This window comes from Oryza glaberrima, chromosome 1, assembly GCF_000147395.1.
Source record: "Oryza glaberrima chromosome 1, OglaRS2, whole genome shotgun sequence".
NCBI classification, from domain to species: domain Eukaryota; kingdom Viridiplantae; phylum Streptophyta; class Magnoliopsida; order Poales; family Poaceae; genus Oryza; species Oryza glaberrima.
This window is the reverse complement of record NC_068326.1, coordinates 472,881-495,190: the sequence shown is the minus strand read 5'-3', so window position 1 is coordinate 495,190 and position 22,310 is coordinate 472,881. Positions and strand designations below refer to the sequence as shown.

General features: G+C 43.3%; 4 protein-coding genes across 4 annotated transcripts; 2 read left to right on the top strand and 2 right to left on the bottom strand.

Annotated features, from left to right (window-relative positions):
• The first annotated feature begins 3,986 nt into the window (after positions 1-3,986).
• Positions 3,987-7,909, top strand: LOC127755518 (proline-rich receptor-like protein kinase PERK8). The gene is made up of 8 exons (XM_052281200.1): positions 3,987-5,655; positions 5,769-6,152; positions 6,244-6,330; positions 6,411-6,481; positions 6,562-6,638; positions 6,723-6,870; positions 7,256-7,417; positions 7,494-7,909. The coding sequence occupies exons 1-8, from the start codon at positions 4,704-4,706 to the stop codon at positions 7,704-7,706; spliced, it is 2,094 nt and encodes a 697-aa protein (XP_052137160.1). The 5' UTR covers positions 3,987-4,703; the 3' UTR covers positions 7,707-7,909.
• Positions 7,910-9,405: 1,496 nt separating this feature from the next.
• Positions 9,406-12,837, bottom strand: LOC127761797 (acetyl-CoA acetyltransferase, cytosolic 1-like). Its single transcript, XM_052286132.1, has 13 exons — positions 12,581-12,837; positions 12,329-12,502; positions 12,122-12,227; positions 11,884-12,022; positions 11,721-11,798; positions 11,554-11,619; positions 11,238-11,320; positions 10,809-10,908; positions 10,483-10,593; positions 10,355-10,396; positions 10,185-10,271; positions 9,892-9,977; positions 9,406-9,675 (listed from the first exon to the last, which is right to left on the bottom strand). Exons 1-13 carry the CDS (start codon positions 12,723-12,725, stop codon positions 9,642-9,644), a joined length of 1,251 nt encoding a protein of 416 aa, XP_052142092.1. The 5' UTR covers positions 12,726-12,837; the 3' UTR covers positions 9,406-9,641.
• Positions 12,838-15,426: 2,589 nt separating this feature from the next.
• Positions 15,427-16,579, top strand: LOC127760294 (vegetative cell wall protein gp1). Its single transcript, XM_052284535.1, has 2 exons — positions 15,427-16,170; positions 16,285-16,579. The coding sequence occupies exons 1-2, from the start codon at positions 15,532-15,534 to the stop codon at positions 16,366-16,368; spliced, it is 723 nt and encodes a 240-aa protein (XP_052140495.1). The 5' UTR covers positions 15,427-15,531; the 3' UTR covers positions 16,369-16,579.
• Positions 16,580-16,616: 37 nt separating this feature from the next.
• Positions 16,617-22,310, bottom strand: LOC127760293 (phosphate transporter PHO1-1). Its single transcript, XM_052284534.1, has 12 exons — positions 21,886-22,310; positions 21,469-21,769; positions 19,701-20,094; positions 19,347-19,597; positions 19,144-19,264; positions 18,809-19,049; positions 18,497-18,601; positions 18,329-18,373; positions 18,054-18,206; positions 17,535-17,813; positions 17,104-17,240; positions 16,617-16,972 (listed from the first exon to the last, which is right to left on the bottom strand). The coding sequence occupies exons 1-12, from the start codon at positions 22,162-22,164 to the stop codon at positions 16,882-16,884; spliced, it is 2,397 nt and encodes a 798-aa protein (XP_052140494.1). The 5' UTR covers positions 22,165-22,310; the 3' UTR covers positions 16,617-16,881.

Genomic DNA, 22,310 nt, shown 5'->3' with positions numbered 1-22,310 from the left:
TCGGCCCATATTGAATTGCCCCAACGGGATTGCTGGGTACGTGCGGCCCATCTTAACCGGACCGGAACGGAAATGTGGGTACGTCGGCCCACGTTTGTTGGACCGTCGGGGGGATTGTGAGGGTACTGAGGCCCATATTAATTCGGCCGTAAAGTGTGGGATACATGTGGCCCACATGGTTGGGCCGAAATCTGACGTTGCGTGTATGGTCTGAAAAGGCCCAGCTCTCTTAGCCTCGACGAATATTGGACTCCCATCATATTTTCTCTCGGCAGGCACCAGAAAATCGAAACTGAATAAATGAAGGGATCTTTACAACCTCTATGTTCATCAGCAGATGAGCAGATCACAAGTCAGGAAAAGATAAATCTCTCTTTCAATCTACTACTACATTACATTATCTAAAAAATCTACTCGAACTGTAGTAGTACTGGGCTCTGTTCGTATCATATGTGAAGGTTCCCAACTCTCATTTCTCGTTTTTCACACGTACGCTTTTGAAATTGTTAAACGGTACGTTTTTTTTGAAAAAAAAGTTTATATACGAGAGTAGCTTAAAAAACATATTGATCTATTTTTTAAAAAAATAATAAAATATTAATTAATCAAGCACTAATGAACTGTTTCGTTTTCTGTGCCGGAGGGATGGGTTCCCAATCGAGGCATATGAACAGAGCCATACGCGATGTTCCTATGATCTGAAAGAATCTCAGGATTAATAGAAGAGATTGAATGATGAAGAGCTGCATCTGCAAGCATGTCGGTGTCGGTGCCCGTCCGTCCGCCAATCGAGCCTTGCCTTGCATATTTGCATTGCTTACGCGCATTTCTCGATTGACTGCGTCTGTCTTCCTCCCTCGCGCCCCGCCCATTTCATATAAAATTCATAAAATTGATGTGAGCTAATCTCATATCGTAGCTGCCAATTGCAGCAACACTTCATATAAAATTATTCTTCTGCTACGTCCAAGGAAGTTTCTTGCCTCAAATCTTGCCCACACAATTGCTTGGAGTACTACCTTTTCTCCGCTGAAACTGTTCTTTCCTGTGTCCTTAATTATATGTACTAAAAGTGAAAGAAAACATTGTAGTACCTCAATTATTGTTTATCATGCATTCCATTCTCTAATCAAACACAATTGGGTATCTAAAGCAAATGCATAAATGGATTGGTCACACGGGATTTTTAAGGACAACACACTTACATGTTTGTTTGCTCCATCCATTGTCTCCTCGGTGATCAACGTCAACCTTGATCATATCTAGCTGTTTACTACTCCTACATGCAAAGTTTGCATTGCATGGAAAGCGAAAGATGCAGGAATATCACGACAGAAACAAAATGCTTGTTTAAGTGAGCGGCAGCCAGGGGCGGATCTACCCATTAGGTGGGGTGGGTCGACCGACTTAACTACGACTCGTGTCGTCCCACACCCTCAAGACCTCCTTACCCCATTATAATAGTTATGTGTCATCAAAATTAGATATAACAAAGTGTGAATACTCAACAAATTGAGTCAGTTATGCGAATAAACTATTAATATGATATGTGTTGTGTCCGAATTCTCTTAACGAGTGAACATTTTCGTTCTTCGTCCTATCTATATTTTAAAACTGTGTCCGCCACTTGCGGCAGCAACTGCCTGTTTAGTTAAAAAGCTCGTCAATATCAACCGAAAATACAGCTGCAATTAACGTACTCCTGCATGCGACAGTGCGGTGTTGTGTCACTGTCATACCATGAACTGAGTTAAGCTGAGCTGGAATGGTTTAATTTGCTTCTCGTTCTCGCTGGTTGTTAAAAGCTCCTACACATGCCACTGTTCAAACTCATTTTTTTTTTGCGGGTCACTGTTCAAACTCATTAATCTCACGCGGCAGTCACTAATTCATGATGGAGACCTCAAATAGGAATAGTTTCAGACATTGAGCACTGCGTTTTGCTGCTATTTAGTGTTTACTAATCCAGATTAGGCCTTGGGAACAGTTTTTCTTCAGGAGTACTGCAAGTATATATCTTGCAGAATAATCAGGCCTCTGGCAGTTTGGCACTTCATTGTACTCGAGGTTTATACTTTTGCTGTATTTACAAAGAACATAGTACTAATGCTATATTTACAATTTTGAGGAAAAAAAAAAGGTATGGAGTATATTGTATTTACTTCTGATAAAGTTCGAGAAGTGTTACTACTGGTAACTGTGGCGATGAATGATGTCAATTGATGACAGCAGAGCATAGTCTACTACTGTAGTAGATTGACTTTTTCAGTCAACTCTAAAAAACCTCAACATTAATATAGCTAGTCATGTTCAACTCTGAGCTCTTCAAATTCAATCATCGAAACATTTAAATCAAATTCTGCACTACTATTGAACGAAGAACACACTATTATTTTGAAGCAACGTGCTGCAATTTGCATGAGGCGATCCCCAGGTCCATTCTACTACTCTGCTTGGGAAAATGAAATTAGAATCTGTTTAGTATTTGATGCGTACCTACAACATTGACCGTAGCATTGAAAACATTGACCATAGCAACAAGGCCCATCCTTAATCATAACCATTTTTTATGAAGTAAGAAGAGTTTGTTTAGGAGTGTACCAGAAACCAGCTAGTCCACGCTACAAAGATGTTTAAGCAATCTCCTCAGTTAAACGTTCTTGCACTTAGTCGGTGCAAAAAAAAAATGCAAATATTTATTTTAGAGCCAGATCATCAAATTTTTGTTGCAAAGCCGAAGCTGCCGAATCCAACTTAAATTTTTTTCCTTTGGGTCAAACATTTTGTCAAGTCAGATGGGCAATCCAGATTCATAACTAAGCCATGTGCACAGATGTGTTCAACACAGCTAAATTCCAAAGTTTTTTCCCTTCTCTATTACGCAAATACTAGTATAATTGCTTCAGGCAAATGAGACTTTGTTTGTTTATTTGCTATCTTTCGTGTAGGGAAGCATATGAAAACTTTTAAACTTGTGCTTTTGAACTGCTCCAAGGTAAACCAAAAGTTTCTACTCTGGATGATAGAATTGTTTATCAGAGAGAGCAAAATCACACATGTACTGTACAGAAGAAGGGAGGGACCATGCTGAATAGTACTTCGTCTTATGTGGGTGTAAGTTAATCCATGAGTTGCTTTAAATACATAGCTTAGGTGCTGTGCCAGATTAAGCACTTGCTAGTTGCTACTAGAGCAACTTTTCTCACTATGGTTGCACCAGAAAGCTTCTGCTTCCTTCTTCGTCAGAGAATCAGTCAGTCCTTAAGATATTTCTTTTGATTCATAGTCTCATCAGTTGTACAAGACCTAATTATAAGCCAAAACAGCTTAATAACGATAAAAAATAATTTATAGATAAAAAATTATATCTATGTTCATATAGACTAAAAAGATAACGATGGAAAAAAACACGATGAAAATATTGTAAAATTAATTCCAAAATTTTAAAAAATAAAAATTCAAATTTTAGCGGCCGATTTTTTTAAAGACAAATGAGACTGTCCCAGATGAAAACTGAACCTGTAACACTACTTTAAAGTGTGAATTAGGTGGTGTTCTTTTCTTCTGAAGATAAAGATGAAGATTAAATTTTTACACAAAATGAGGTGTTATTAATGTATGATTGATTAAATTTTAATTACTATAAACTTAAAAAATAGATTAATATGATATTTTAGAGCAACTTTCATATAGAAAGTTTTAGTACGAAACACACTGTTTAGCAGTTTGAAAAGCGTGGTATGAAAATCTATATCTCATCCAACTATTTGATGGTGTTGTTGTAATTTGTAACTAGCGATACGGTGAGAATGAAGGTACTAATACAGAAAGTTTATTAGATATGGTATGGAGGTGCTACTCCTAATAAAACACAAATACGAAGGGGTGGAACTGGAAAAGTAGAGAATTTCACACGTCAAGCATTCTACACAACGCTAGTGTACTGACTTTTTCAAACCCCCCCAGCATGGCACTGGCAGACCAGACACTGCGCAATAGTAGTAGCACACTCCTAATCTCTCTCTCTTTCTCGAGTGGAATCCATTGATCCATTGTGTAGTGGGAGAGAGACTTCTCTACGCGGTCACGGGTTCCCCAGCGGAGGAGAAAGATAGATATAGAGAGAGCAAAGAGCAAAAAAATCTCTCTTTTTTCTTCTTGTTGTTTCTGCAGTTACCTTTGTCTTGCCTTCAATGCCACCGCTTTACTGCCGGATCTGAGGAAAGCTCCCATCCTTGCTGAGTTCTTGTGCTGCTTCTTCCACAATTCTTCCTTTTGTTGAGAATTTTGCCTTCCATCTGCTTAATCGGTGGCAAAGGTGGTGGGATCTTGCTTCTCTTCCTGCAAGAAAAGGCTCGTTTTTTTGTTTCGCCGTTTGCTGCTTGCTCAGGCAGGAGGAAGGCGATGCTGTTCTTGCTGATTTCAGTCTTCTTCTTCCGGTGGTCGAGGTGAGGTTTGTTGCTACTTCACCTTCGCTTCGTTGCGCTCTGCGGAGAGAAAGAAAGCAAAGGTGGTGGAAAAGAAGCGAAAATTTTGCTTGCTTCCTCTGCAAATCTGAGGAATTTTCTCGCAGAAAGCCTGAATTCCCTCTGAATTCCGGTGCATGGAAAGATCGTCCCCTCCATTTCCAAGAAGAAGAAGATACTAGTAGCAGCTGCAGCTACACTCTAGTAGTAGTGGCTACTAGTACTAGCTAGCCTCCAATGGCGTCCTCACCGTCTCCCTCCCCGGGCACCGCAACTCCCGCCACCGCCGCCGCCGCGCCTTCCACCGCGACCCCAACACCCGCGACGCAGCCCACTGCCACGCCGGCCGACCCCTCCATCACTCCCCCGGCCGCGTCCCCTCCCCTTCCCTCCGCCGCCACGCCACCCCCACAGCCCGATTCCCCGCCGCCCTCTCCGCCACCAGCTCCTCCGGTCGCAGTGCCACCGCCGGCCACCGTGCCACCGCCGCCTGTACCCGTTGCGTCTCCACCACCAACCCCGTCAGCCACATTGCCGCCGCCGTCGCCACCGGCTTCAGTGCCGGTGCCACCTACACCTGCTACTACCCCTCCAAAGTCGTCGCCTGTGCAGCAACCCCCAGTGGCTGCATCACCACCTCCATCGTCTCCGGCTGATTTGCCGCCGCCTAATCCGCCGGCTCGCTCAGACACGCCGCCGGTAGTGCAGTCACCTCCACCGCCGCACCGGAGGCCGAGAACGCCATGGGCTCCACCGATGGCGCCATCGCCTTCTGGAAGTCCTACCAAGCCTTCTCCAGCTAGTCCATCACCAATTGCTGGAGATCCAATCATCCCTACACCCAATAACCCTTCGTCGCCTCTGGCGACGCCATCAGCACCAGGCTCTGGTACTCCTCTGGTGACGCCATCTGCACCAGTCTCTGGCCCTCCATCGCCAGGCATGGCTCCAGCCACGGCAGCTGATCGATCCAACAAGTCATTAAGTCCCAACACGCAGGACGGCAGCGTCTCGTCGAGCGATGGTGGAATGAGCTCAAGTGCAAAGGCGGGCATTGGTGTAGTCGTCGCTATTCTTGTGCTTAGCTTGGTAGGAGCTGCATTTTGGTACAAGAAGAAACGGAGGAGAGCAACCGGTTACCATGCAGGATTTGTGATGCCATCGCCTGCCTCGTCTCCACAAGTGTTAGGTAATCTGATGAAATGCATTTTCAGAAATCGCGCACCTGGAAAATTAAAATCAGTTTAAGTTGTATTACTAGTAGGTGATGAACTGAGCAAGTACAACTCATTTTTTGCCCAGGGTATTCAGGTAAAACTAACTACAGTGCTGGCAGTCCTGATTACAAAGAAACAATGTCAGAGTTCAGCATGGGCAATTGTCGATTCTTCACTTACGAGGAATTGCACCAGATCACAAATGGTTTTGCAGCGAAGAACCTGCTAGGGGAAGGTGGGTTTGGGTCTGTTTACAAGGGTTGCTTGGCTGATGGAAGAGAGGTTGCCGTTAAGAAACTGAAAGGTGGTGGTGGGCAGGGGGAACGTGAGTTCCAGGCTGAGGTGGAGATAATCAGTCGTGTGCACCACCGCCATCTAGTTTCTCTTGTTGGGTATTGCATTTCGGAGGACCAGAGGTTGCTTGTCTATGATTTTGTGCCCAATGACACACTGCACCATCATCTTCATGGTATGGTGGTAACCTTCAGCATATTGCCGCATGAGAGCTCTGCATAGTTCTAGTTCTGTCTGAAAACTGTTTAATTGATCTGCCCTTGTAGGACGTGGAATGCCGGTTTTGGAGTGGTCAGCTAGGGTTAAAATTGCAGCTGGCTCAGCTCGAGGGATAGCATATCTTCATGAAGATTGTAATATTCTTTCTGGTTCTGTACCTTATTAATGTGATCATTTGCACTTCATTTTCATTACATTTATTTCCCTTTTGCAGGCCATCCCCGAATTATCCACCGAGATATTAAATCCTCCAACATTTTACTGGATAATAACTTTGAAGCCCAGGTAACAACGTTATTCAGATAAATTGGGAGAGGCGTTATAATGTGACCATTGTTACTAATTGGCTGCTATTCGTGTGTTAGGTTGCTGATTTTGGCCTTGCAAGACTAGCTATGGATGCAGTCACGCATGTAACTACACGGGTGATGGGAACTTTTGGGTAAGTAAATTACTGCCTGCCTTACTGAGGGCACAAGAGAACATCGTACATTTTCATATGATCTAATGATTATTTGTTATGCAGTTATCTGGCTCCGGAGTATGCTTCGAGTGGCAAGTTGACTGAGAGATCTGATGTATTCTCTTTTGGCGTTGTTCTCTTAGAGCTTATTACCGGTAGAAAGCCTGTTGACGCATCAAAACCATTGGGTGATGAGAGCCTTGTTGAGTGGGTAAGCTATATCAGTAACTAGAAATCATTTTTTTTTAGATAATGGAAGATGAGTATATTGAAATTAGTATGTTCAATAAGATTTTTGCCCCTGTATGATCAAATGAAAGCAAATGGAGAAATATATTTTATCAACTGTATTTGAATAGCCAACTTGACTCATTTCAAAGATTCTAATAACGTAGGAATTCACATTGAGCTGTTGATCTCTGCAGTTCACATTTTTTAACTGTGTTTTTATTAGGAGTCAATCCATATAGTTAGCCACTGGTTGAAAAGCGTTCTGATATAAAATGTGGACTGGTCAACTATGAACATCTGCTGAAATCGTGTTGTAAATCAGTCTAAAGAGGGGATCCTTGTGTAACTTACACAATCACTTGCAGGCTAGGCCATTGCTCACAGAAGCAATTGAGACTGGCAACGTTGGGGAGCTGATTGACTCCAGGCTGGACAAGAACTTCAATGAAGCTGAAATGTTTCGAATGATCGAAGCTGCGGCAGCTTGCATTCGACATTCAGCATCTAGGAGACCCCGGATGAGCCAGGTATAGGACTGAACATAATCTCATCACATCTGATTGAACCTGAACCTGTTCATTTTAATCACATCTCTCCTTTCAGGTGGTGCGTGTTCTTGATAGCTTAGCTGACGTCGATCTAAGCAATGGTATTCAGCCTGGTAAGAGCGAAATGTTCAATGTGGCAAACACGGCAGAGATCAGGCTGTTTCAGCGGATGGCTTTTGGTAGCCAAGATTTCACAACTGATTTCACCCAATCTAGCTGGGATAGTCGTAGTAGAGATGTTGATGCCTCTGGTTCGAGGCCCTTGTAATCATAGCCTAATACTCCTCTAATTAGCTAGGGTATTGTTGCATTGGATTTGTTTCATCTGATTTTGTTTTCTTCTTTTTTGTGGCCATCTCTGTCAACTAGGAGTAATGTATATCATGCGTCCCACTAAGAAAAGTGTATATTGATTGCACTGAGCGTGCCTGATTCTACAAAATCTGACAGACAGAAGATTTACTAGTACTAGCCCTTGAAGGAACCAATGAATTGCCTCTGTTGGTGGTGACTGAACCTGCATATTCCACTCTATATTTCCTCAAATTTGTCCTTTCTGAACCAGTTGGTCTTCAAATATGTGCCTCCCGAAGCGGCCATTGCCTAGGAATTGATTTGGTGCCCATCTAATCTCTTTGGAATCCTGAGCAAAATGCATCTCTAGAACTGAGCTGAGCTGACAAATGGAGTAAATGGAATTATGCGTGATAGCTGCATCAGCACTGAGCTTTGAGTGGAGCCAGTGCGCTTTGCACATGAGAGAACATGCGAAATGGAATATATTTCTGATGTCGACACACAAGTGGGCTCCTAACTCTAAGCCTGAAGCCCTGAACACGACATGGGCAATCAACCCTGAATTGATTTGAATTGGATTCAGTAGAGAAGATGAGAGAAATTTGAGGTCTGGTCTGGGCTTGGTTTGGTGTCCTTTACAGACAGAAGGGCAAGGAGCCAAATTTGACCCGTGGATATAACTGACTGGACACCACCGACAACTACTAATCATGTGCACCATTAATTGACCTCAAGAAAAATGTTGAGAGCAACGCGGCAAAAGCAATACTACCACCTGACTTTTGTGTGATGCGATGTGTGCCATGACTGGCACGGCAAAATTCACTGTAGATCATGCAAAATTTCTGTCCAAGATAAGGTAGATAATTTACAGCAGATTGATGGTTCCTGTAAACAAAGGGAAAAGGAGCAAAATTTCGCCACGCAGTACAGTAGAGGGCATGTGATGTCTGAACTCTGAACCTAACATGCTCGCTCACCGCACTGCTGACTTAGTACGATTAAGATCTCAAGTTATTTTCCCATTCATAAATTGCCAGATTGGAGTAGGGCCAGGTTCTGAACCATCCCAGTGATTCTGCGATGCTTCGGTTGCACGTATATGCCAATTTGTGTCCAGGGCTATTAATCATTGTAAAGAGTTGCACACTTCGACACTTCACATTGGGATGGCAGATGGCTCATGCCTCTCTAATCTTTATCTGAACTACTAGGAGAGTCTCATAATTGGGCATCAGAGATTCAGAATCACCCTTCACAATTTTCCCCATTGGATGACTCAATTTATCAAATCGAAAAGATGACAAGAAGACAATGTTATTGCTCCATAAGTCCAGATCGGGTCATTATTCCAATTGTTAGGTAGTGGCCATGGAGTTTTCTATCCCGGCGCATGGGTGGCGTTCTAGGCTACGGTTAGAGGGCTCCTGAAGTTCTTTTCGTCCCTGCTATTTTGGATAATGAGTTCTTTTTTTTTTCTTTCTTGTTGGCTGTGTGCACTCTTTGGGTGCAGAAGCCGGAGGTGATCTCAGAATAATTGTATCACTTGATAGAATTTACTAAGATTAATAAAGCTTCCATTATCTAAAAATTAGAAAATTATTCCAATTGTTCATTGCAGATTTTAGTGGCATGAGATGATTACTGTTGAAGAGTTATCAAGCATCAAGAGAATGCAAAGTATTCCTCTGGCCTTCTTTTCCCTTATTATTGCTATGGCCGCTATACAAGTTATACAAGACTCGTGCGGTAGTGCACAGCCATCTTATTTTTACAACGTTCCTTCTATCATTGTACATCATGGATGAACGCCCAGTAAAATTAAGTAATATAAGATGAAAACACAGAGCAGCAAAAATACTGTACTTTACAGTTCAGCTTTGTGCTATTTTTGCTCGCTCCAACTTCACAACGAGGAACGTGTAAATAGTGATGGTTGCCTGCATCAAGTCAGATACTTTAACAAATTAGTCCAGGTGGCTATTGTATTTCCTTTCAATGAACACAATGACCGCAGATTGAAAATGCAGAAGTCTCTGATGATACATTGCAACTTACACAAAACTATACATGAATAATCAGTACAACAAATAACTGCTTTTTTTTTTTTGGTTCTCAGACATTTCCAGAGAAGAACAAACATGGGAGGGACTTACATGAGTTCCACAACAAGGGCAGAAGCACCACCACCTCCATTGCAAACTCCAGCAACCCCAATCTTTCCATTTTTATGTCTAAGAATCTGTGGAGCAAAACGTGTTGATGTTTAACAAAGAGGAAGATTGCAACATTTTGCATGCCAAAGGTGCAGATTAAAGAGAGAAAATGACGCTGACAGATAATTAACATGAAGTAACGAAATCCAAACTTCAGTACAGCCATGAAGTATTTTGCATTTGAGAACAACACGTAATATTTTGATCTGATTTTGAATGGCCTGGTAGCATACCCCGAGCAAAGTGACTATGATTCTCGCACCACTGCAACCAATAGGATGGCCCAGAGAAACACCACCACCACTTAGGTTAAGCTTTCCCTGAAATTTACATGAATGTTAATGAGATCTTCTGGGGATACCTATTTGCTGAATGTATAGTTACATAGAATCTAACAACATACCGAAGGAATACCAAGAAGCTTCTGGTTGGCTAAAGCAACGACCTGTCAAAGTCCAGAAGTATGCAGTTCAGTCTAGATTCACGCTTCAGGTGTAAGTACTGTCTAAATTGAAGAAGACAAGAACATACGGAGAAAGCTTCGTTTATCTCATAATAATCTATTTGCGAAGTTTGGAGACCCGCATTTGATACAGCCTTTGGAATAGCAAGAGCTGGAGTAGTTGTAAATAATTCAGGTGCCTGTGCTTGAAAGGAGTTAGTATAATGAGTATAACAGATAAAGAGCACTGTATAACAAGAGGCAAGGTTAGAAGATAAGGTTGAGAGATTTGATACATGAACGCCACTATTTGTTAACATGAATAAATAATGGGTAAAGTTCCTTTCAGCATGGATTTGTTTGATAATCCCAGTAAAATAATTGTTCAACAGATAACAAGTCATGTAAGAGTTACCTGAGCAGCATCCGCATACCCTCTGATCCTTGCAATAACTTGAAGGCCAAGACTCTTGGCTTTCTGTCCACTGACTAGCACGATTGCAGCAGCACCATCACTGCGAATTTTGGAAGGTAAACGAGAAGGAAGAGAGGTGCACTACAGTCACACATCAAGTAAACATGCATATAGCATAATTTGACTTTAAACTAGAGAAAATAAAGTTTAACTTTGAAAGTAGTCTAGATTTATTAAATCATTCAAGATGGAAGTGCTGTTCTACTAAATAAAAAAAATCAAATGATAGAATTCAATAAACAAAGGATTAACTGCAAATGCGTTACTTCAGAATATGGTAATGCACTGACATTTGGTTGCATGTTAATACTACTCTGCAAAGTTTTCTGTTAATAAGTCACTTAGAGAATTGTTATCAAATAAGTAAACCTTATACTAGAAGAATTGCCGGCAGTTACAGAACCATTCTTCTTGAAAGTCGGCCCAAGTTTCCTCAGCTTCGCTGAATTGAACTGTGCAAATAGACACACCCAAAGAAACATGTCAGGTCTGGGAAAAAAAGTTTAATTGTTGTTATTTGCACTAATTCAATTTTAATTTTAATTTTTTTGGTTTGTGCTGTTGCCTTCCTTTTTTATACTATATAGAATAATTTCTTGAGAATATGTAAATGGTGAAAATGTCATGCTACACATCGGCAGCATAAATGAACTACTTCCATTAGGAGAAATCATTAGTAGACTACCTTTGCAAGACTCTCATCCTTGTCAACAATAAGTGGTGGTTTCCCTCTACTGGAAGAAATTTCAACCTGAAAAATCCAGAATGTTTTATGAAATCTGTGCCAGTGACTGAAGTGTTGATATGTCATGTAGAAAACCAATTTTAGGTCGGTCCAAATTATATACCCACCGGAGCAATTTCCCAAGAAAATGCGCCGCTATCACGAGCTGCTATTGCACGTTCATTGCTCTGGATAGCATAAAGATCCTAGAAGAAAGAGGTGTTCTTTAGTCCAATGTTAGCTCCTAGATATAAATAAATATGCAAGCGCAGATGCAGGAATATTGACAACCTGCTCCTCCCTTGAAATGGAGTGTTGATCCGCACACAACTCGGCACACATTCCCATTGGGAAATCATTATACACATCCCACAGCCCATCCTTGAGCATCCCATCGATGAGGACGTCGTGCCCAAACCGTGAACCCCGTCTGCATAACATGTTGACATTATACCATAAGCAAGCAAGAACAATGGATGATGGCTTAGTTCGCCGAAATTTACAGCATCACTTGAGGATGGTAACGTACCTTGCTGCCGCGACATATTTGGGGGCATTGGACATGCTCTCCATTCCACCAGCGACAACAACATCATGGATCCCAAGCTGAATAGTCTGCGCCGCAAGCATGACAGCTGCAAGACCCATTTTTAAGTAGCACAACAACTGTGTGTGTGTGTGTGTGAGAGAGAGAGAGAGAGAGAGAGAGAGAGAGAGGTTAAAATAGCGAAATTACCCTTCATCCCCGAGGAGCAAACTTTGTTGACGGTGGTGCAGGGCACAGTGTCGGGCAAGCCGGCGCCTAGGGCGGCTTGCCTCGCCGGGGCTTGGCCAAGGTTGGCGCTGAGAACGTTCCCCATGAAGACCTCCTGCACGAGCGCCGGCTCCACATTTGCTCTCCTGAGAGCGGCTGGTTGTGGGGAAGCATGGCCAAATCGGATTCAGAGAGGAAGAGGAGAAGAAAACTGAGAGGAGCACTGGAGTTTACCCTGGATGGCGACGGAGCCGAGCTTGGTGGCGGGGAGGGAGGAGAGGGAGCCAAGCAGGGCGCCGATGGGCGTGCGGGCGACGCCCACGATGCAGACGTCTCTCGGCTTGAGCAGGTCAGAGTCCGAGTGCGGAGGAGGAGCCATGATGTGATGTGCTTCTCCGCCGCGCCGCCGCCGGAGTAGGTGGGGGTAGGGAGGCAGCCGCCGGTGAGGTCGACGACGACGGCGTGGAGACGTGGAGAGGTGAAGTGGCGTGTCAGCCTTCTTAGTTAAAGCAACAAACAAGATGCCGTATTGGGCTTCGATTCTACTACCATATGTGGGGTCTTCTGTTCTCCTATTAGAGACCGGCCCGTCATAATATGGGCCCTTCTAATATCCTTTTCATTAACCCACAGGCCTCAAATCCATGGTCTCAATGGGAGGCCCGTATACGATCATGGGCCAGTAATTTTAGTTCGATTCGCATTTCGCTGTCCATGGTCCCTGGACCTGGACTAGCCTGATATTTGGACATGACCAAACAAAACGGAGATAAAATTTTGGATACTTATGACACGCTTTTTAAACTGCTACACGGTGTGTTCGTGCGAAAACTTTCTATATAAAAGTTGCTCTAAAATGTCAGATTAATCTATTTTCAAGTTTGTAATAATTAAAACTCAAGTAATCACACGTTATTACCATCTCGTTTTGCGTGAAACACTTAATCTTTATTTTCATCTTCATTTTCAGGAGATTCAAACACCGCCAAAGACTATTGACCTTTTTTTTCCTCTTCTTAATTGCGGCCATTTTCTCTGATCCGAAATATTTCTAAAAACATGACCCTATAAATCAACAAAAAAACGAAATCATAATTCAATTAGGACTCCATCCAAAATAATAATTGTGAACTCTTTTAAAAATATATAAAAAGTCCACATATTATTCTGTGCACCTCCTCCCCGCCCCGGCGATCGGTGCATCCCCAAGCCCCCCGAAATATTCATGCAAACAAGACCCTATAATCAACAAAATACAGAATCATAATTTGATTAGGAATCCATCCAAAATAATAACAGGGAACTCTTTTAAAAAGACAAGAAAAAACTCAAATTATTCACAATATAAATTCAGACTATTTCAATTGGGAAATCCAAACTTTCAGCTTCGAACTTAATTGAATGTTCAACATGAGAATGACTGAATGAGGGGGTACCTCACCTTAACTACCCAGTTAAATTTTACAAATTCCGACTAGCCCAAAAAAAAGTTTACAAATTTCAGAACCATCTCGAGTGGATAGCAAGGAACTCTATGCATGTGTTGCTTGACTGAGTTAGCGATTAAAATGTGATTGTCACTATCCCAATCATCATTACTTAATGATTTCACAATCGATCGATCAATTTTTTTTTATTTTGAGTAGTAGCAGATCATAGTCACGTATCGCAAACGACACAAAATTTTGACACTATTTACATTTGTTTCATAAAAAAACCCACAAATAAAAATTAAATGTGCATGCATAAGTTTTTTGAAAGGAGAAACTCTGAGGAAAATGCAACGTGTTACTAAGTTTCTATGTGTTGTTTTCGTGCAGACCAAGCGACGAGAGAAGCGTGTGTATATTGTCATGAGCTTAGTTGCAGGGTGAGTGACATGTCACCTTACGTTTCACCAAACCACCAGACTAACCTAACAGAAGATTACTCTATCATTCAACCGACGCGTATAACAAAAGAAAAAACATTTTCTACTTTTGGTTTATGTTAGTTTTAGTGTTGCCTAATCTTGAAACGCAAGTAATTAATAAAGCTGCTCGTCACTGTCGGATCTTCTTAATTGGCTGAGCAACTGGGACTGCAGATCGATCGATCTTCTGCTTTGTGCCGCAGCAACCACCGATCGACTGTTGATCACCCTCACGTCAAATTCACCAATTATGCGTATGAAATTGACAGCTTAATTCGATTTCATTATTTCACCACGAAGCGAGTTGAATTTGGTTTGGTCTCCATCACAAGATCTGTGCATGATTAGCTGATAGAGCTAGCCAGCTGGAGCAGTAGCTCGATCTGAGTGATCGACGTACCTGCAAAACCATGAGATCAGATTGTGTTGGTACAGTATCCGAGTCTCACACCTAATTGAAGTTGAAGTCTCTATAGTTCCAACTCATGTTGGTACATCCATCGTCCAATGCATGAATGTTGGTATATGAACAAATCAACACGTTTGACACATCATAAAAAATGAACAATTTTTAATAGCCATCTTGTCAATTTAAATTCACTATAATTTCAAGAAAGCAGCAGGATAATACAGTGATATATACTACTTCACTTTTTTGATACGTTTGATCATTTGTTTTATTAAAAAATTACAAACTTATAGTTTATTTTGTTGTGAGTTATTTTAGCACTTAAAGTACTTTAAACATGATTTATATATATCTTATACATTTATATAAAACTTTTAAATAAGATTAATGATAAATATGTGTTTAAAGTTAACGGTGTAATATATTTAAAAAGGAGGGAGTACTTGGTTTCATTTAATATCCGATGTGATAATTTGGACCTTCAAGTCCTGTTTGTTCAGTGAACGCGTGGAGGACGAAGCTATTGGTAGTATGTCCATCTTCTTTTTTTTTTGCCGGTTAATTTGATTTGGCTCGGAGAAAATTAAGGAGAATGGCAATGTGGTGCGGTAGAAAAGGCAGTGGATCGTCTTCTCTTGGAGGAGATGGATCAAACGGGTTGGTTGTCGTGTCACCTCCATTCTCACCCAACTTCCTTACCTAGCAAGCTTCCATTGCCATGGCGATCGCGGCACCAGCATACGCAGAGAGCGAGCTCTATATACTAGCAACTCGTGTGGGAGAGCAGAGCAGAGCAGAAGCAGAAGCAGAGCCGAACCGAGCTAGACGACGAAAGAGGAGAGGGAGACCACGAGATCATCGACAATGGCGCTGCTCCGGCAATGGCGCCGCGGCCTCGCCCTCGCCGCTCTGCTCGCGCTCCACCTCGCCGTCGCCGCGGCACAGTCGCCTGCGGCCGCGCCGGCGCAGCCCACCCCAACCCCAGTGCCCACGGCGCCGGCCAAGTCACCGCCCGCGCCGGCCACGCCTGCTCCCACCGCCACTCCCACTCCTCCCGTTGCACCGGCCAAGGCGCCGCCGGTCGCGCCCGCCGTCGCGCCTGTCACGCCGCCGCCACCGACACCGAAGAAAGCACCACCACCGCCGGTGACGCCCCCGCCGGTGACACCTCCCCCGGTGACACCCTCGCCGGTGTCGCCCCCGCCCGCCACCCCGCCTCCGGCTCTCCCGCCATCGACGCCGCCGCCGGTGGCTGCACCGGCCGAGGCGCCCGCGGCGTTGCCCCCGGCGACGACACCACCGCCAGTGGCCGAAGCGCCCGCGGAGCTGCCCCCGGCGGAGGCTCCGACCAAGAGCAAGAACAAGCACAGGAAGAAGAACAAGCGCGGCAAGAAGGCCTCCGCGCCCGCGCCGGAGCCGTTGAGCCCACCGGCGCCGGCCGCGCTGTCGCCCGCCGACAACCAGGCCGACGTGTCCGGCCCAGCACCATCAGCATTCGATCTCGTAAGCAACGCACATTACACACTACCTTTTTTTTTCACACAGATTAATCCACTGAATGTATAATTATCAGCTAATTACTGTCAAAATGCTAATTAACTTGGCTGTTTGATGCAGAATGGAAGCAACAGGCAGTACGGACAATGGGGGTTTGTCCTTCAGACTGTCATGGCTGCACTGCTACTATCATTAGCATGGTGATTAAAGCCCAGACCAGACAGATCCATCCATCCATCCATGTGTCTGCCTCGCCATTAATTTGATTATTTCTGCCCTTGATCTTGTTGTGTATGAGCACTAGATTTGTCATAGGAATCATCTTCTTGCTGGCTTGTAATAATTTTTTGGCATGCATTTTTATATATTTTTTCTTGACTTGAAATAAAAACTGGTGCACTATATTACTACAGTAGTATTTGTTCATCGCACGAAACCAAAGACAATGAAATGGTGCCAAACAAAAGTAACCTTATGTCATTTGCGATACTGCGATGCGTATTTTATACATGTTAATGCATCTAGGAACGGATCACTGTCTTCAGTTGCATACAATTGCCATTCCCTGAAGGCTGAACCCTTAGTCACTGAACTGAACTCTCCACCATTCTTGAGACTTTCTCTTTTGAAAAAAAAAATTGAGTGGTGAGGAAACAAGTATTAGATCTAGTCATGGTCACTTGGTCAGATGATCATTCAGCAGTTGTGTAGCACGTATCAGTCCTCCTCGTCAGCTTCGTGAAAAGGCAGCGGAACTGTTTTTACCGCCCTGAATTTGCCTGCATTGTTCAGATGCTCGTTCTCCAGCCTGATAAAAAAAAAAAGAAGCATATGCCACAGGTCTCAGGATCTCATTTTTCTTGCCTAAATCCTGCTACTGCTTTTTCTGTTTTATTTTTTAGGATAAGTGGTTGTTCAGAACTCTGAAACTTCAGTTACCTATAGAAATTCCAATGCCCTCTCCGGATCACCTCGAGAGCAGCTAGAAAGAATGAAGTGACCCTGGAGTCCAAACTCCCAAAGTTTGGATGGATCACGGTTTGTAGCCATGCAAGCCTTAGCACAAGGTTCAGACCCTGCAAAAGTTCAGACAACACTTGAGTGTTTGGTTCACTTCTCCCCGGAACAGATTCATTGCAAATTCAGATCAAATTGCGTTTCCATTTCAATACTATAGTGTGGTTTAAATAGTAGGTTGGATATCGGTTGAGAATTATCGATGATCTGTGATTGAGAGATTGAGAGTCGGGTTTGTCGATTGGACAGTGTGTGTTTGAGCGTGCAGCTTGTACTGAACTACTGCAAATGAACTCGTTTTGGCTGTGCTTATACACCTGTTTGAATGGGGATAGACTGACGAACATGCATACCATTGACAAGTAGTATATGGACTTGCTCTTAAGGATGAGGTCATTCCTCAGCCATGGATTCTTGGAGTTGGGCTGGAGCAAGCCCCAGTCCTTGACAAAGTCCCAGTAGAGCTGATACATTGTTGCAGAGCTGGAGACGATGACGAGGAGTGAGAGTGATCCAAGGCTCCTGTCCTTCTCGTAGGCCACTTTGGCGCCGGCGGCGAGCATCGCCGAGACGTACTTGCCCAGGTTTACCAGGTGGCCCGTGTCGCTCTCATCGAACCACCGTCTTGCACACTGATTAACATACACAAACATTTTCAGAAAGTTCAGAAATATTCAGGAAGTTCAGAGAGTTTTTCTTTTCAGCTGAACAGAGTGCATTTTGTTTTGTGTGTGTGTTTATTCCATTTTATCAATAAATGTGTATTCCAAACTGCTGATATATGGAACATAAAATTTGCATGGTTCATTTTCTTTTTTATTGAAAGAGCATGGTTGAAAATTGAGAATTGCGAAGGACATAAGGGGCTTGACCTGCATGGCTCTCCAGTAGTAGGGCAGGAAGGAAACTGCATAGGCCAAATCTCTGATATGCTTGGTGTTGATGCAGTATCCGTACTCCTGTGTTCTGTAGCTTCCACTGATGTAGTAGCAAGCGACGTACTCGAGGCTTCTTAGCATAGGCACCTGCATTTTTTATTTTGTTCTTTCAGAAAGTTAATTATCTGTTTATCCCCATTGTTTTTTCAGGTTTCAGTTGAATGCAGGACATGGATTGAGTGGTTTAAGTAGAGCATATTCAGTAGTACCTGGCTGCAGAGCTGATCTGCCATGAAGAAGTCTACCATTACAACCTGCAGACATTCAGAAACCATCATGATATATAAGAACATATGTAGTAATTTGGACTAATTTGGCAACATTATTCTCCATGAAGATTAGCAAAAGAAAAAAAAAGAAAAGATGTACTGTGGTACCTTGTAGAGTGGTGAGAAAACGATGTTCCTCAGTATCCTGAGGAACTGAAACCGAGTGGAGCGATACACCATGTTGAATGGGCAGAACAGCAGCAGCAGGAACCCCTACATTCAGACATGCAGCACCAACAGATTCCATTACTACTATGATTATTCTCATTCTGAAACGATCCAGTTGCAGGAGAACAACTCAAGATCAACGTGTCCATCCAATGAGCAAGAAAAGCATGTTCTTAATTTGGTTCCTTGTTGACAGTGACAGTGTGACACTGACGACAGTCTGACAGGAGGGAGCAAGAAAGAAGAGTTCACCAGGAGCAAGAATCCGGGGATGGCCTGGGCGTGGAATCCCCTGACGGCGAGGGAGAGGTGCGCGAACATGACGCCGACGATGACGGCCATGGATGCGGTGCAGACGAGGAAGACGTCCCGGTACTTGAGCTCTCTTCCGGCCGCGAACTCGAAGATGAAGCTGTAGTTGATCCGGGCCTTCCTCCACGCCACCATGTTGCACCCGTACATGAACAGGTGCAGGAACATTAGGCTGAACATGCTGCAAAATTATCCATTGCCATTCATGTCAGAATTCAGATACAGTATTCGATCAACGCAGAATTTCAGAAAATGCAGAGTCTACATGCGTGTACCTGAAAACAGGGTAGACGGTCTCCATGTAGATGGAGTCGCGCCGCTGCGTGTACATTCCGGCGATGTGCGCCATGATGCAGTAGCCCAAGAACAGCGCCACGAAGCATCCCGTCATGAGCCCTGCATATACATACATTCAGAGTGGTACAAAGATTGTCATTGCAAAGTGGAAACTGCATGCAGATTCTTGTTTTGGGTTTACCGATGAAGAATGTGACAGTGTGTGACTCCTTCCGTTGCGTGGGCTTGAGGTACTTCATGGCCTTGCGCCTGTTGCCGGCGGCGAAGTGCCTGACGAACACGTCCTCCACCTCGTCCATCAGCTTCAGAGCCTCGCCGGAGCTGTTGAAGTAGGAGCTCTCCACCGCCCTGAGGTATACGGACAGCACCTGCTTCCCGCTAACCTTCTCGAACTTCTTCAGGATCTTCACGAACGCCATCATGTTCAGGTTCCTGCATGCATTTCACATCACACAAACAGTTCTGAACTTCTGAATCTGAACTGAACACACATGAATTTCCTAGAGGATGACAGATTAGCAGTTGATTAAATTACCGGTAGGTTGTGAGGTATCCAAGACCTTTGTAGAGCTCGATGAAGGCGCCCTTGATCATCTTCTCGGCGTGCCGGAGCTTCGTCTTGTTGTTGGTCGTGAACGTGATGCCGGCGTCAGAGTCGCATTTGTTCTTGGGCTGGCTGACGAGATCGTCCCGGAGGAGGTCGGTGAGTGCAGAGATTGTCCTGCATGGCGTCGTCAGGGGGATGTTGATCTTCAGGTTCTTCCTCTGGCAGCTGCTCACTGTCCTCCCTAGGCTCTGCCTTGACAAGCTTCCAGAACCTTCTAGACCCTGCTCAGCCGAAAGCTCTTCAGGGTCTCTCATCACCGCGGTTTCGTGTTGGCTCTCGTCCGTGTCTGTTGCTGACGTCACGTACCTCGTGGACTCATCCTCTGTTTTGAGTTTTTTTTTTAAAAAAAATCAGTAATTAATATTGAGTGAACTATATAGAACTGTAGATTTTTTTGCATGAGGGAATAAATGCCATTATTTTAGATAGCTGTCATAATTTGGCATATATTCATGTATGGATGACATCTGCATGTTATTCTTCTCGAATTAATGAGGGGATAGCATTGACATAAAAAAGAATCTCCATATATAAAGTAACTTTTGCAAAAATACAAATACTTTGACCTTAGTATAGAAAAACTACTTCACATTTTCAAAATGTTACTACCTAGTATGATATTAGATATTTCCTAATACAATAAATTTGAATACTAGAAAATGTCTAATCGCATACTAGTTAGTACTCATTCTGTTTCATATTATAATTTGTTTTGGCTTTTTAAATTTGACCAAGTTTAAAAAAAATAGAGCAACACTTATAGCATCATACTAGTTTCATTACATATAACATTGAACATATTTAGATAGTTTCTTTGTTTTGAGTTGAAAATATTATTATATTTTTCTATGAATTTGATCAAACTTAAAAAAAATTGACTTAAAAAATCAAAATGACTTATGATATGTAACATTATGATATGTAACAAAGAGGAAGTACATATCTAAACCACACCATGGAAAGGCCACAAGGGTTTAGCATTAAGCTTATCACCAAAATTAGACTATGTTTATAACTCCATCAGAATAATATTGCTAGAAATATAAACTCTAAAATATGTAGTTTTATGATAACTTCATTACTAAGTCGATATGTAGTTTTATGATACTTCATATTAAATCCATGCATGGTTTTGTGATATATTAATTTGGTATTTAAATATAGTTTTATGATAGTTTGGTCAAAGTATATATATAGTTTTTTAAACTCGACCTACACAATTATATATGCTTGTAATTGTCAAAGTGTCAACTGTACGCGGCATATATACCTATGCAAAAGTACTCTTTAGAAAAAGAAGAATATATAAATACTACTATACCAGGTATTATCAGGAGGGACAGGATGCGACACTAAGTAAAGTAGGATGTTGAGGTTGATATGATGGTCGTGCCAAATGCAGACAAAAACGCAAGTAATTAAAGACATCCACACAATTGATCAGGGGAGGATATTCCATTATTCCCGGGCAAGCTGCTCACGCACGTACCAATACCATACGTACCATGAAATGAAATGAAATGAAATGGGGTTGGGTAATTAAGCTAAGCTAAGCTAGTTGCTGCGAATGCGATCCTACGTGCATGACAATACCTGCTAGCTCATCTCCATCCTCTCGATCACCACCAGCTTCCCACTAACCATGGTCACTACAGGAGAGAGAGAAAGAGAGAGGTAGCTTAGCTAGGTAGCTCACCCGCGCCGGAGGTGGCGGAGGAACAAGAAATTGAGGGGTCGTCGCCGGCGGTGGCGCGGTGGTGGCCGGAGAGAGACGACGACGACCGCGACTTGAGGTCGAGGAGTATGTCCATCTGCTTCCGGAGGGAGTGGCCTCTGTGGAGGAACTCCTCCTCCTTGGCCTTGTAGAAGTGGTTCACCTTGTTCAACTGCGCGTCCAGCCTCGCGAAGAACTCCCTCGCCGCCGTCGCCGTCGTCGTCTCCATCTCCGGCGTCACCTCCGTCTCGTAAACCTCCCCCCTGCCCACTCTCCGGTGCACCTATTTATATATATATATGCACACACAGTACATGCAAAAGATTCAGCACACATGCATGGCTTAATTGCAAAACGTACTGATAAAAAATGGTAGCACAAGGATTTACTGTCAATTACTTGTATGGTTCCAGCATGATCAGCATTATTGGAGCCAAAGAAGGCCGGGAGCTTGTGCAACAGGAGCCTGCAGGGAGACAAATTATAACTCGATGGCGTCGCAACTGATTGCTGCTGCTGATGATGATCATGAGGTGTTGAGGTGGTAATTATGGTCCCTTGGGGAGAATGATCATGCTGCATCCTCTTAAGATCTTTCCTGAGCAAGCTATAGTCCACAAAAGCATGCTTCCACTCAGGGACAAGCTGCCCTTCAAATTGCTTCGAGAACTTCACCATGGTTAATTGTATATGAACTTAATTAACGAGCAAGCTAGATAGCTATACGCATGCAGCTGCTAATTAATTATATTGTTGTGGTGTGTGCTGTGCAAGGGGGAGCCATGGAGGTTGTTATATAGCAGCTAGCTGATCTGATGGGATGG

Coding starts and splice junctions, on each gene's coding strand:
- LOC127755518 (XM_052281200.1), top strand. CDS start 4,704: ATGGCGTCCTCACCGTCTCCCTCCCCGGGCACCGCAACTCCCGCCACC. Junction 6,153..6,243: donor ACTGCACCATCATCTTCATG/GTATGGTGGTAA, acceptor CTGCCCTTGTAG/GACGTGGAATGCCGGTTTTG. Junction 6,639..6,722: donor CGGGTGATGGGAACTTTTGG/GTAAGTAAATTA, acceptor TTTGTTATGCAG/TTATCTGGCTCCGGAGTATG.
- LOC127761797 (XM_052286132.1), bottom strand. CDS start 12,725: ATGGCTCCTCCTCCGCACTCGGACTCTGACCTGCTCAAGCCGAGAGAC. Junction 11,321..11,553: donor AGGATGAGAGTCTTGCAAAG/GTAGTCTACTAA, acceptor CTATTTGCACAG/TTCAATTCAGCGAAGCTGAG. Junction 10,272..10,354: donor AGCTTCTTGGTATTCCTTCG/GTATGTTGTTAG, acceptor TGTAAATTTCAG/GGAAAGCTTAACCTAAGTGG.
- LOC127760294 (XM_052284535.1), top strand. CDS start 15,532: ATGGCGCTGCTCCGGCAATGGCGCCGCGGCCTCGCCCTCGCCGCTCTG. Junction 16,171..16,284: donor CACCATCAGCATTCGATCTC/GTAAGCAACGCA, acceptor TGTTTGATGCAG/AATGGAAGCAACAGGCAGTA.
- LOC127760293 (XM_052284534.1), bottom strand. CDS start 22,164: ATGGTGAAGTTCTCGAAGCAATTTGAAGGGCAGCTTGTCCCTGAGTGG. Junction 21,770..21,885: donor ATCATGCTGGAACCATACAA/GTAATTGACAGT, acceptor ATATATAAATAG/GTGCACCGGAGAGTGGGCAG. Junction 18,374..18,496: donor TTTTCTCACCACTCTACAAG/GTACCACAGTAC, acceptor GAATGTCTGCAG/GTTGTAATGGTAGACTTCTT.